Source organism: Hypomesus nipponensis, chromosome 8 (assembly GCF_054491055.1).
Source record: "Hypomesus nipponensis isolate SF chromosome 8, ASM5449105v1, whole genome shotgun sequence".
In the NCBI taxonomy this organism is placed as follows: Eukaryota; Metazoa; Chordata; class Actinopteri; order Osmeriformes; family Osmeridae; genus Hypomesus; species Hypomesus nipponensis.
Genome location: NC_140368.1, coordinates 3647684 through 3660000, shown reverse-complemented (window position 1 = coordinate 3660000; position 12317 = coordinate 3647684). Strand labels below are relative to the sequence as shown.

At 43.8% G+C, this 12317-nt stretch overlaps 2 protein-coding genes across 10 annotated transcripts in view; both read left to right on the top strand.

Annotated features, from left to right (window-relative positions):
• cpa6 (carboxypeptidase A6) overlaps positions 1 to 4945 on the top strand; it is a 15765-nt gene extending 10820 nt beyond the window's left edge. Inside the window, exons 6-11 of the mRNA XM_084703244.1 lie at positions 1 to 85; positions 829 to 939; positions 1226 to 1316; positions 3173 to 3375; positions 3538 to 3622; positions 4040 to 4945. The exon at positions 1 to 85 is cut by the window's left edge and continues 20 nt beyond it. Coding sequence (XP_084559370.1) covers positions 1 to 85; positions 829 to 939; positions 1226 to 1316; positions 3173 to 3375; positions 3538 to 3622; positions 4040 to 4260 — 796 coding nt within the window. The 3' untranslated portion in view covers positions 4261 to 4945. The remainder of the gene's footprint in view (positions 86 to 828; positions 940 to 1225; positions 1317 to 3172; positions 3376 to 3537; positions 3623 to 4039) is intronic.
• Positions 4946 to 7112: 2167 nt separating this feature from the next.
• The window catches only part of arfgef1 (ADP-ribosylation factor guanine nucleotide-exchange factor 1 (brefeldin A-inhibited)), a 45656-nt gene continuing 40451 nt past the window's right edge, over positions 7113 to 12317 (top strand). For 4 of the 9 annotated variants that reach the window (XM_084703638.1, XM_084703630.1, XM_084703629.1 and 1 more), the window contains exon 1: positions 7129 to 7430. In XM_084703638.1, coding sequence (XP_084559764.1) covers positions 7307 to 7430 — 124 coding nt within the window. In that variant the 5' untranslated portion in view covers positions 7129 to 7306. Of the gene's footprint in view, positions 7431 to 12317 lie in introns of all 9 variants that reach the window. The other 5 variants (XM_084703634.1, XM_084703627.1, XM_084703635.1 and 2 more) reach the window with 3 other exon arrangements.

Below are 12317 nucleotides of genomic sequence, written 5' to 3'. Positions count from 1 at the left end.
CCATAAGAAGTCTGTGTGGATTGACTGTGGCGTCCATGCGAGGGAATGGATAGGACCAGCCTTCTGCCAGTGGTTTGTCAAAGAGGTGGATAGTCCTATACCCAATACGTCCCTTTATGCAAATCTGTAAAAAAAATGTGTTTGAGTTTAACTGAGGGTTGCACTGCTGCCAATGATGGGGTGTTGAAGTGTAAACAATCTAAATTAAACGTCTGGGCTGCTAAAGATGTCCTGGGCCGGTATTCAGGAAGCAATGTCTGTTTTGGTTGCTTAACGTAAGTGGTGAACATCTGGTGAACATTTGCAACTGTTCTGTTTTTGTGCAAAACGCATCAGAGCAACCGTGGATGTTAGCTCTTGAACGCATCCTAGACGGTCGGATCTGCTCAGGCGGTCTGAGTCCTCGCTTACGGCAGGAGTGACGGTGCTCGTATGAGGATGAAAACAAACCTGCGTAAAGCATGTTTTGATTTCTCACACGGACAATTATGGTGCAGTGTGGACAGCATAGGCGTAGTCATAAAAAAAAATTATACTGTCGTTTTTTCACATAAACAATAACTATTGGAACAAAAAAAGATGCAACAAAAACCACTTGTGCTGAATGAACACATGTAAAACAGTACAGTGGTACAGTTTGACCACTAAGGGGCAGAGCTCTGTCCTAATGCAGATTAACCTTGGGCTGAGCCTGTGCTTAAGGAGCAGGTATTACCTCATCATTTGCCCCCGCCCATCCTCCTCTTCAACACCAGGAGTAATTACCATACAGTGCTAGCACATAGAAAGCTGAGGAATCAACCTTGTTACTTTGATGTTATATTACAGGCCCTCCAGTCATACCAGTATGACTGGGCAATGAGGCGGTTGATGAACCAGCTTAACTTTTACATCATGCCTGTCTTCAATGTGGATGGATACCACTTCAGCTGGACAACGGTAAATCTTTCACAAGTTTCACATTTCCTTTCCATTTGCAGACCTGCAGGTACACAAACATTATCGGCCCTGCTCCTTTCGACAGTTTCCTAGCAGTCTAGGAAACTGATAAGAGACATTTTTATCTAAAACTTAGATTAAAAAAGTCTAAGTTTGATGTCCTATGTGGTGTTTCTGAATATTCATTTTGAAATATATATGTCCAATGCCACCAGCATCTCTCTGAATGTATTTCATCTCTATAACATCTATCTATCTTTCTCTCTCTTGATGCTTATTCCACTAGGACCGGTTCTGGAGGAAAACAAGGTCAAAAAACGCCAAGTACCCCTGCAGGGGTGTGGATGCCAACAGGAACTGGAAGGTAAAGTGGTGTGGTGAGTACACAGAGGCTCCTATCTAATCTTTATGTGAGAGACTCTGGACAAGGTGGTGATGGCCAATGTGCAGTGGTGGAATCAACCAAAATTGAACTTCTAAACACAAACATGGTTACAGGCAATACACGCTCCCCCCCCCTCCCTCTCTCTCTCTCTCTCTCTCTCTCTCTCTCTCTCTCTCTCTCTCTCTCTCTCTCTCTCTCTCTCTCTCTCTCTCTCTCTCTCTCTCTCTCTCTCTCTCTCTCTCTCTCTCTCTCTCTCTCTCTGTCTCTCTCTCTTTCTTTCTCTCTCTTACTCTCTCTCTCTCTCTCTCTCTTAGCCTGTTTCTCTCCCCCATCCCTCCATCCATGCCCAGCTACTCAGTGCTGAGTCTCCTGGAGAGATCCCTGCCTAATGCATGTAAGCTGTGGATGAAATGTCTGTGTGATGATGTGACAGTGGCGTGTTTGATGTGACTTCTCAGCGTCTCAACCAGGGGTGGAAGCTCTGCCAACCTCACTGTGGGACTGCAGGCACATGTTAGCTGGAGTCTGAGTTTAGAAAATATGGATTCTGGAGAGACCGGTTGAAAGGGAGGATGTGTATGAAGATAGAGGAACAGAATGGCATTGACCATCCACAAAGCACACATAGAAGTTGATTGATGGATACAGTCCGAGCTTTGATGCATTAGTCCCAAACGATTTGTCCTATAGCGCCCTCGACAGGCAGGTCAATGCCTTAATTGGAAATATAACTAACTTGAGACCTTGTGCCACTTTTCCCAAACGCAAGTCCCCTAAAGGTCTAACCTGTTCAGGGGCAACACAGCACCCATAATATCAAGTTTTCCTGTCAGGGCCAGGGGTACCCCAGGGAGAGGGGGCCGGAAAGACACACTACTTAACACACACACACTCTTCTAAATGCACACACACACACACACAATCTGCCCCACACTCATACTGCAGTACATACACATGCACAGAGTGTGTTCATTAGGAAGACTAGCACTATATAATCTATATCATAATTACAGGGCTGCGTCTAATGTTTGGATTTGATATTATCAGTCAGAACGGAAGGGGAACAACAGATAAGATAAACATGTTCCTGAGCGGTTGAACAAATACATGATTAAATCCCCTCCAAACATGTGTTATTATGCTGTTTTTCGACCTACTCACTGGCAACTCTATTAGAGGACGTCATCTGGGGACCTATTGGAGCAGGTTAATGCCAGGGGTAATTTTCAGGCTAATTTCAATCTCTGGTAATTAATTTAGGATATTGTGCACCAAGCTATATATAGACTTCTGCAATTCCCTGCACATTTACAATATGCAAATATCAAGTTGGCGGAATATTTTGGATGATGCTTGTTTGCTCATGGGTAATCCAATAGATGCCCTTCTGTCTGCAGGTTAGTGCATGCTGTATGTCGCATGGAAATTTTTTGTTCACTTGTTTACATCATTCAAGGTCAATTGGTTCAAAGCTGACTCTTGTATTTCAAATATATGCACAAAATATAGGAAGGAAGAGAAAGAGAGCATTCTCCTATTCTTCTATTTTGTGTGCTGTCAAAGTTCCCAGAGGTAACCTCCATGGGCCCTTTAATTATCTTAAAAAGTGAACTCTGGCCTTCACTGTTGGTCGCAAAGCATTGAATGAATTCAGAATGAAAATTGGTTGGGTCTTTACAAGTATACATCCCAGATATCCTCCCATTGCTGTTGAGCTATTGCACAGAACCCCCCACCCCCCAAATAACAAACAAACAAACAACAAACAAACAACTTTTAACAAACAACATAACTTTTTGGACAAAATACCCCCCTTTGACTTGTTCTGCTTGGTTTCTCCCTCTGCAGAAGAGGGAGCCTCCTCCCACCCCTGTGACGACACGTACTGTGGACCGTTCCCTGAGTCTGAACCCGAGGTCAAGGCTGTCGTCAAGTTCCTGCGGAAGCACAAGAAGAGAGTGAAGGCCTACATCTCCATCCACGCTTACGCTCAGATGCTGCTCTACCCCTACTCTTACAAATACGCCACCATCCCCAACTTCAACTGTGTGGTGAGTTCAATCAAATCGAAAGATCTATCCCAAAAAAAACATTGATTGTTGGTTTGATTCTCAGGTCAAAAAATCCTGATGTTAAGTTGGAAAGCAAAACAAATGTGTTAAAAAAAAAAACGTAGGAATTAGATTTGAGTGGATAGTCTTGTTCCCCCGCAGGAGTCTGCTGCCCACAGTGCAGTGACGGCCCTGTACTCAGCCTATGGAGTGAGGTACAGGTATGGGCCTGCCTCCACTACTCTCTGTGAGTTATCCACCTCCTCGACTCTCATACAACACAACACAGAATGTTGATCTCCAGCAGCTCCTGTGGCTAACGTTCATCTCAAAAGCATGGCTAATTTTCTTAGCACCAGAAGAGAACGTGAACAGTGAACATGTGTTTATGTGCACCGCGCAGCATGTGTGCCTGTTAAAGTGCACTCTAACACCCAGGTTCACAGTGCCAATTCTCTTTTTCTCCATCTCTGCTCTGACCCTACATTTACATTTAGTCATTTAGGAGACGCTCTTATCCAGAGCAACTTACAGTAAGGACAGGCCCCCGAGGCAAGTAGGGTGAGGACACAACGTCATTTGGCACGGCCGGAAATTGAACCGGCAACCTTCCGACGTAATAGCCCGATTCCCTAACTGCTCAGCCATCTGACCCTCTCTGCAGACGTGAGCTCTGGCAGCTCCATGGACTGGGCCTACAGGAACGGGATTCCCTACGCCTTCGCCTTTGAGCTGCGAGACACCGGCTACTTCGGTTTCTTGCTGCCCGAATCCCTCATCAACCCCACATGCACAGAGACCATGAGGGCTGTGAAGACCATCGCGTCTGGCCTGCTGAAGAAGTGCGACGAGACAGACAGGGATAGTTTCCCGTTTATTGGATAACTGGGACCTGTCCTAACTGGGTCAACTCCTTGTCTCCATCTCTAGGCAACAAAAGGGTGTTATTTTTGGGATACAAATGGCATGACGTGACGGGGATCATGGATGGTATTGTGTTGATGGTGGAGGTGTCTTCTTTGGCGGAATGGGGTCTTTAACTGAAGGTGGTGGGCTTGGCACTTTTTGAACAAGCTCTAAGCTTATAGTAGGGAGGAAATACGTTATCTAATATTTGGTGTTGTACTGGGTCTGCGATTTCTTTAATGGGACAATTCAGAGAACACCACATGAACTAAACAGTTTACAAAGATGGGCATAACACTTGACTGGCTTTTTTGACAATCGACCTCATTTGTTTCAAACAGATGTCCAAATACATTAAAGTTCTGTCTCAGAACAGTGTTCAGTCAAATGACCTCTGCAGACTTCAGGATCCTCACCCTATACGTTTGGGACCAGATAACTGGGTCCATTTCATATTAAGAACCTCTAAAGAACCAGGAGTGATGCTGAGCTTCTGGTTCTCAAAACACCTACAAATGGACCACAACGTTTACACCACAGTGTTTACTTTTTTGATATGACAATGTACATGACATTTTAATTAAATGTGACAAATGTTGTAATGGAGTGTGCAAGCTCATAATATTGCTCATAGATTACTATCATGTTTGTTGGGGAAAAAGGTAATTCTTACATTTTGTTTTAAATGAATGTTCATTTTGTAGTTTTTTTTTATAAAAATGTAAAACATACTGAATGTGTCTCATAAATTAACTATATTTAGAATTTTAACAAAACCGGGCTGCAGGCTTACATATCCTAGTTAACGTCTAAATAAATATATATTTATTCAAACAACTGTTTGGCGTAGGGTTAGGCCCATGTCTACCATACCGTATTACCAACTGTATACACCACTTGACTTTAATGAGTAGTGGGCAACTGTTCACAGATCCCCACCCACACCCCCGCTCCCGCCTGGCCAAACCAGTGAGAGTGCAGTGATCTCTGTCAGACATTGTTGCTTGTATGGTATGATCCCTCCATCTCTTTGCCTGGTACTTCCATGCTTTCCAAAACACCGTTAGCTGATTCATTTTAAAATCTGCACTTGAACGCTAATAACTGCCAGAATGTAAGAGAAGCAACATTGAGGTTGTTTGACAGGAAATCGATCTGTAGTTAGCTCTCATCTTGCTCACTCCCATTCATGAAACAGCCAATTCCAAGAAACATAACTTTCCAAAGCACCTCTTTCTTTTCTGACAGCTAATCACATGTTTTTCCCTTGAAGAAGTAATTTGGTCTTCTCGCCTCTCTCCTCTTTTCCTCTCTAGTTCCTCCTCGTGCGCTCTTCATTTACCCACTGATAAGTTCTCTTGCCTTTTATGTTTCTTTGAGTAAACACATTCCCTAACACGGACGCAGTGAAAGACAACATCAGCTCGAGTGTGAGACATTGCAGCTTGATCGCTGGCAAAATAAACTGAACAAATATCAGGCATACTTTTCCTTTCAGATCATTTTCATCATCACCCACATGATTCCTATAATAAATGAGTAACACAACTGTTTGTTGTATCGCTAACGGAATTACTCTTTATTATTCTCCTTAACATTCAGTCTTGACAAAGTATTTTTATTGAGTAAACATCACACTGTGTATACTTCAGTTCCATATTCAGTCACTGCGGTAATACTGGTTGTGCGATCCCCATGTATTCCCCTTTACCTGAGAGCCCACACAGATCAGATCTGAACCACGCAATGACCTTTCAGTTGCACTGGGAGACTGCACCCTGCCCAGCATGCCTGGGTAAAGATGTCAAAACACACGTCCATGTTGTGGATGACTGACCTACATTATATCTGATGTGAACATGGGTTTCCTTTACACCGTATGTTTGATAAACACACCACCCACAACACTCCTATGCACATGCAAAAGGTTGGAGCAGTTAAAGCAATCCGTCACCGCCATGAGATCTTCTGAGTTAGTGCAAAGGTGTTGTGGATGTGGATATTTAATTAAATGGGTAAATGGAGCATTCACAACCCATGGGGGTTCAGTGTTTTCTGTTTCAAATACCAGTCTGAAAGCAGGATATACAGCAAACTCCCATCATGTGATGACAGTCTCTTTTACAGCTTCCTTGTCACCACATGCTGTCACTCCATAAAGTGAAGACTTCTACTTCTGTGGAAACAACATAAACATGTTATCAGTGGAAGTCATAGTCTAATCATAATGTGTCAGGCACATATGTCTATAGTTAATCATCCTTCAATACTGTTGGGCTTCACGTCACTCACTGCATGGTAATGAATGGGTTCTGTAGACTTGACTTTCCCTTTCATAATAGTGAGGGCCCATTATGTTGATATAGCAGCCTATTCAAAACCCAAGGACAACCATATAGTGACTTTGTTATCAAATAAACAACGATGTGGCTGTCGTGTACATTATAACAATGTAACTACCACGTTTTTACATACAGAAAGAGGTCTGTCCATTTGGATTTTTGTTCAATTTCACTACTTGACATGAAGTTTCACCGATCCTTGTCTTTTTTCTGTGTGTCAGGAAATCTGTTTGGTCGTATTTGTCAAACCACAAGCTGCCCAAAACTTCCTGAAGATGAACAGCACCTCCTACCGTGCCGTATTTGTATTATTTTCGATGAATGTGGCTTTAGCATACAAGCCTACAATCGTCTCTAACCAATAATCAACCTCTCTCGCTCGCTCGCTCTCTCTCTGTCGCCCTCTCTCTCTCGCCCTCTCTCTCTCTCCTGTCACTCTATGCGCCCCTGCCTGGCTCGCCCTGCTGCCTCACTGCAGCCGCTATCAACGTGCCTGACGTCGTTTCCTTCCAACATGGCGCAGGCAGGTTGCTAATGGAAATCTAAGGGATTTACCCCACCTTGTGAGTTCATTTATGTTTGTCTGTACGAGACACAGCGACTGCCATTGTCAAAAGAAAAGATCTATCTGATACTGCCGCTGCCCTTGGGACAGGTGCTCCTATCCCCAATTCCGGTGCGTCATGTATGAGGGCAAAAAGACGAAAAACATGTTCCTGACCCGAGCTTTGGAGAAGATCCTAGCCGACAAGGAGGTTAAAAAGGCACATCATTCGCAATTGCGAAAAGCCTGCGAGGTGGCATTGGGTGAGTGTGTTGATGTATTATTACAATCTTGGGCTGTCATTAATTTGCGCACGTCATGCATCTCTGGTTACAAGCTAGAGTTATCCTCTGCTACAATCTCGCAACAAAAAAAACGATTTCCAACATTCGTCGTTTACGGAAGTTTGTGTTGTTTTTGCCTAGCGTGTTAGTTATTAATTATTTTTTAAGTTATTACACAACTATTTAAGTGTCTTTGTGAAATACGGAAATGGTGCAACTAAGGGCTGGATGACTTGCGTAGCCTACAGTAGCCAGGCAGCAAGTGAATACGGATCGCTTGCCGCGTCGGTTGAAGTAGTCCGATTAAGTTAATGTATCAATCTGAATGGGCTACGTGCTACTTGTATTTATTTGGTGGACATTTTCTTTGCATGAGGTTTAATCAATGTATCCTATCTGGGTCGCTGTCACCCGAGGACATGATACCTACTGTAAGAATGTGTCCGTCTATTCGGTGTTGGGCTGCCATAATCGGTCTTAGCTGTCCGAAGTGCGGGAGGGAGTGGTGGTGAATTAAAACGAGCTGTTGGTTTTGTCGAGACGTCAGTTACGTCTACTCACCGACACTAAAGTGTTAATAGAAAACATCCATGGGCAATAAGTGACCCGTCATTTGTAGCAGGTGCACATTGCGGAAAATCCATCCCTGTTGGTTGTGTTTTAAACGGTGTTAGCTGAACACAGAAAGGTGGTTAGTGTTTTAAAAGGTCAAAAGATTCTGTTTTTCGCCTTGTTTTGCCCATATAAGCAGTAGTCCATATTTCAACACAACTGGGTGTGTGCGCTAGTAGGCGTTATTGGCATTTAGCAAGGAACAACTTAAATTCTGTTCCGCTACCTGAGTAATCTGACACTTAAAACCAAACAATGAGACCATCATTGTTGAGCAGATAGCCACGGTTTCTTCCTTACCTTCTCCTTTCAGGTGTAGACGATATTGCACAACACAAACACAACATAAGGTCAAGCCTACATCATAATTGTTTGCTGGTAGACTTTATAATTCCCAGAGGACCTGAAGCAAGCTTTCAATGGCTATGAAAACCTTCACGTGCAACTCTTCATTCTAAAGCCTGTGATAGCTGTGCAGAAAGGTGGCTTGTTAGTTCAAAAACACGTTAGGCTATAGAAATCTGTATGATGTCAGAGATGCAGTTGCAGAACCTTACTGTGTGGGTGTCAGAGAAGCATAGGTACTTCCTCGTACGTGCTGCCTATGATAAAGCAAGGTCACTTTAAGTGAGCAAATAATTGAAAAAGCCACGCTGTGATTATAACACTGTGCGGTGTTCCTTTTTTCATCAACAAGCTGATTTGTTGGAGCTCAGAAACGGATAGTGAGGTAACCTCATATCAAAACAACTGGGTGGCCTCGTGTGCTCACTGACTTACATAATCCCCTTTATGCCTTGCGACTGCGAGACATCTCTGAGAGAAAGCCACTTCTTCCAGTCTGCTGCCTTGCCACCGACAGCCCCCACAAGTAAGGCCACACTGGTCCATAGTCACACTACAAACCTGCCAAGTACTGGATCCTTGTGCTGTCTGAGGTTAGCTGTGGACATCTTGAGCATCTTGTCAGGTTTATTATTATTATTGATTTGATGGGAATTTCTTGTCAGCCACTGCCCAGGTTGTGGACACTTAAACGCTGTTGCTCTTGTTTCAATTCAGTGTTTTTCACGGGACATTAGTTCGTCTTTTTATTATTGTCTGGCAATGCAGAGAAAGGTCATACATATAGTGTGACCAAATGTCTGCAACCATATCCGAATATTTTTATGAATACATTTTACATTGTGCATATATACTGTATACACACACACACTGTATTTCAAGTAAGGAAAACATTCTTACAAACTCGAGAATCAATATTACACCCCATAGGAGTTCTGGGCTTTTGAAATTTCACATTTGTTTGTATTTGACCCACATTGGGACTAGGCGATATACTGCCCATATAGTGTTGTGTAGGCTGTCAACAAAGGACTGATCGGCTTCAGTCCAATAGTCAGACTCCTCTTTCCCACAGAACCTGACCTTTTCACTGGAGCTTGGAAATAATATAGGGCAGCTTACATAGCACCCTGTATAGGATCCCTCTCTCACGTTCTCACGGACCTCAGGAGGACCCATGGAGGCAGGAGATTTATCTCCGGATCACACGGTGGGCATTTTTCCCTCCGATGAAAGGAACAGACCGAGGAAAAGGAGAGACGGGAGTGTGAGAGAATGAATCCCTGCAGACATCAAAGGCTTGTCGAGCTGCAGACCGGAGCTGGCCACTTCCTCCACCAAACACATGCTAAGAAGACTTCACATCTCATTTATAACAAAATAACAGCTTGCTATTACCGGACATTGAATTAGAAGTCAGTGTGTGAATAGGGATGGTTGTCATTCTGACATGTCTGGTAGGCCTGTCATGTAATGAATGTGCACTACATGGTAATGCTTCGTAGTGACTGTATATTTAGATGCCATCATCCTCAGTCTAAGATGTTGGACTGACGGAGCTGAATCTAGTGACAAAGAAAGTGTTTAGTCCATCTCTTCAGTAACGGAGTGACTCATGTTCAGTTGACTTCTGGATTTTGTAAGAATTAGCCGTCTGCAGATCTGGAGAGAATTCGATATCGGACGATAAATGAGTGGTTTGAGATTGGAGTTGATGGTGTTTATCAGTCCAGGCAGTTAGGAGAAGAAAGCTCCACTCCCAGGCTGACTGGAGGTCAGGGGTTACACAGCACCAGGAACCCCCCTGGACACAGCTAGCATCTCTCAGTCCTCTCACATCTGCCTGTGAATACCATTCAGCCCACATTCAGCCCCATCGGCCTTACTGCGTACTTGGGGATAGCCACTGGCTCACAAACTTTTTGGAGCGGTCAATATTTGTAGGTATATTTTCTGTAATTGATTTTTGTTGGGTTTTAAATGTTGTTTTCCAGTAGTTGCTTCAGGTCAGGGCAGATCTGTTCTGTATGTTCTGTAATGATGTGTGACCTTCTGGAGTCTGTGTGATGTATGCTTCTAGAGACAGAGAGGCAATTGTTGTTTTACCCTGACTGTACCCTCTGTACTGAAGAGTCCAGTACCCACAATCACATAGAAATATCGTTTCATTCTATAAACATTATTTTGGTGACACGTTTTCTGTTGTAAGTTTTGTCTTGACAGTCGACCGTAATCTGTACGTGTTTCTACACAGGACCGATTATAGAATATGACAAATAGGCTAAACAGCTGGAACTGAAAGGAACTATATAATCCTCCAGTCACATTTGCACTCGACGTTCTTTGGTGTTCATCTTTCATTTCGATGTCAGACAAGTATTGCCAGAATTGTACTATCAGGAAGTATGTGTGGACTGATAGCTATCCTGGACTCACCGAATGTAATCCTACTAGCAATTATCTGAGTGATTGTCTTGGTGAGTCAGCTCACCAACCAGATAATATTGGGTAGACGCTCTCTGTGCTGTCAAACTAATTTCACGGACAACATCTTAATCCTGGGTGGCTCTTTAAAGATTTTCATTTTATTCGCTTCTTGTTCCAGACAGTGAGGACACGCAATTTGTTTCTGCATTTTGGTGTCTGTCGTCTCAATACATTTCAATCGTCTCATTTAGCAGGTTAAAAATCACCTCAAATAGACGGCTTTTTTTTCTGAAACAACTAAGTAGCAGTAAGTTCCATTGCTTCAACTCGAAGGAGTGTTCTGAACAATTTGTTGGATATTGAAAGATATATTATTCATGTGCTGAACACAGGTCTTTGTGTGTATCGAATGCGGGAAAGCAGGCTTTCAGAACCGAGTGAGGTTTTAGCATCGCCATGCTAGGTAAGGTATCTGCCGGCTCGTGATGAAGCAGGAAGGTTTTGCCATGCTGTAAAATGGAAATAAGATCAGAGACAAACGATGTTGTTTGGATCTATGGCGGGATGAAATACTGGCTTGTTACAGAAGGCAGCTTTACCAAGGTTATATAGGCCTTGGATGAGGACTGGTAGATGAAAACATACAGTGCAAAAACATCCACCCAGTGTGACTTATCTGGCTTACCTGAAAGATTCAAGTGAAGACATTCACTCACATACACAAACACTTTGCATGAATCAAAGAGTATACTTGAGTGACCATCATCCAGTCAGTGGTGCTGTAGTCATGGCTGTCTTGTATCTCCCAGGATGTGACCAGGGCACTTCTGGTCATTAGTGACTGAGAACACATGGTCCCCTATGATAAGCCCCATACTGGCTCCGATTGGTTGATTAAGGTTTGCATCACAACCCCCAGAGGGTCAGTGAAACACTATGGCTTCTGAGCAGACCAGGCAGACATGACGCTGTATGCTCCATGGTCAGGTTCAGAACACACATTTGAAGCCTCATTTGGATTCTTCGATTGTTGAATTGTTGAATTACTTGGTAAACTGGGAGTCAGATGGCTGAGCGGTGAGGGAGTCGGGCTAGTAATCAGAAGGTTACCGGATCAATTCCCCGCCGTGCCAAATGACGTTGGACATGTCCTTGGGCAAGGCACTTCACCCTACTTGCCCGAGGGGGGAATGTCCCAGTACTTGATGTAAGTCGCTCTGGAAAAGAGCGTCTGCTAAATGACTCAATGCAAATGTAACCTAAAACAGTAAACGTCAGTCTGTTCTCTACGGTTGCTCGAAGCAGCAACTTTACAATTTACAATTTTAATTAGGGGAGGGGAGGGGAGGGGAGGGGAGGGGAGGGGGGAGGAGAGGAGAGGGAGTAAGAGGTAGGAGAGGCACGAATAGGGGAGAGAAAGCGGTAGGAGAAGAGAGTCGAGTGAGTTCAGCCCCCATGCCGTGCTCCTGTCTTCCCTCTCCC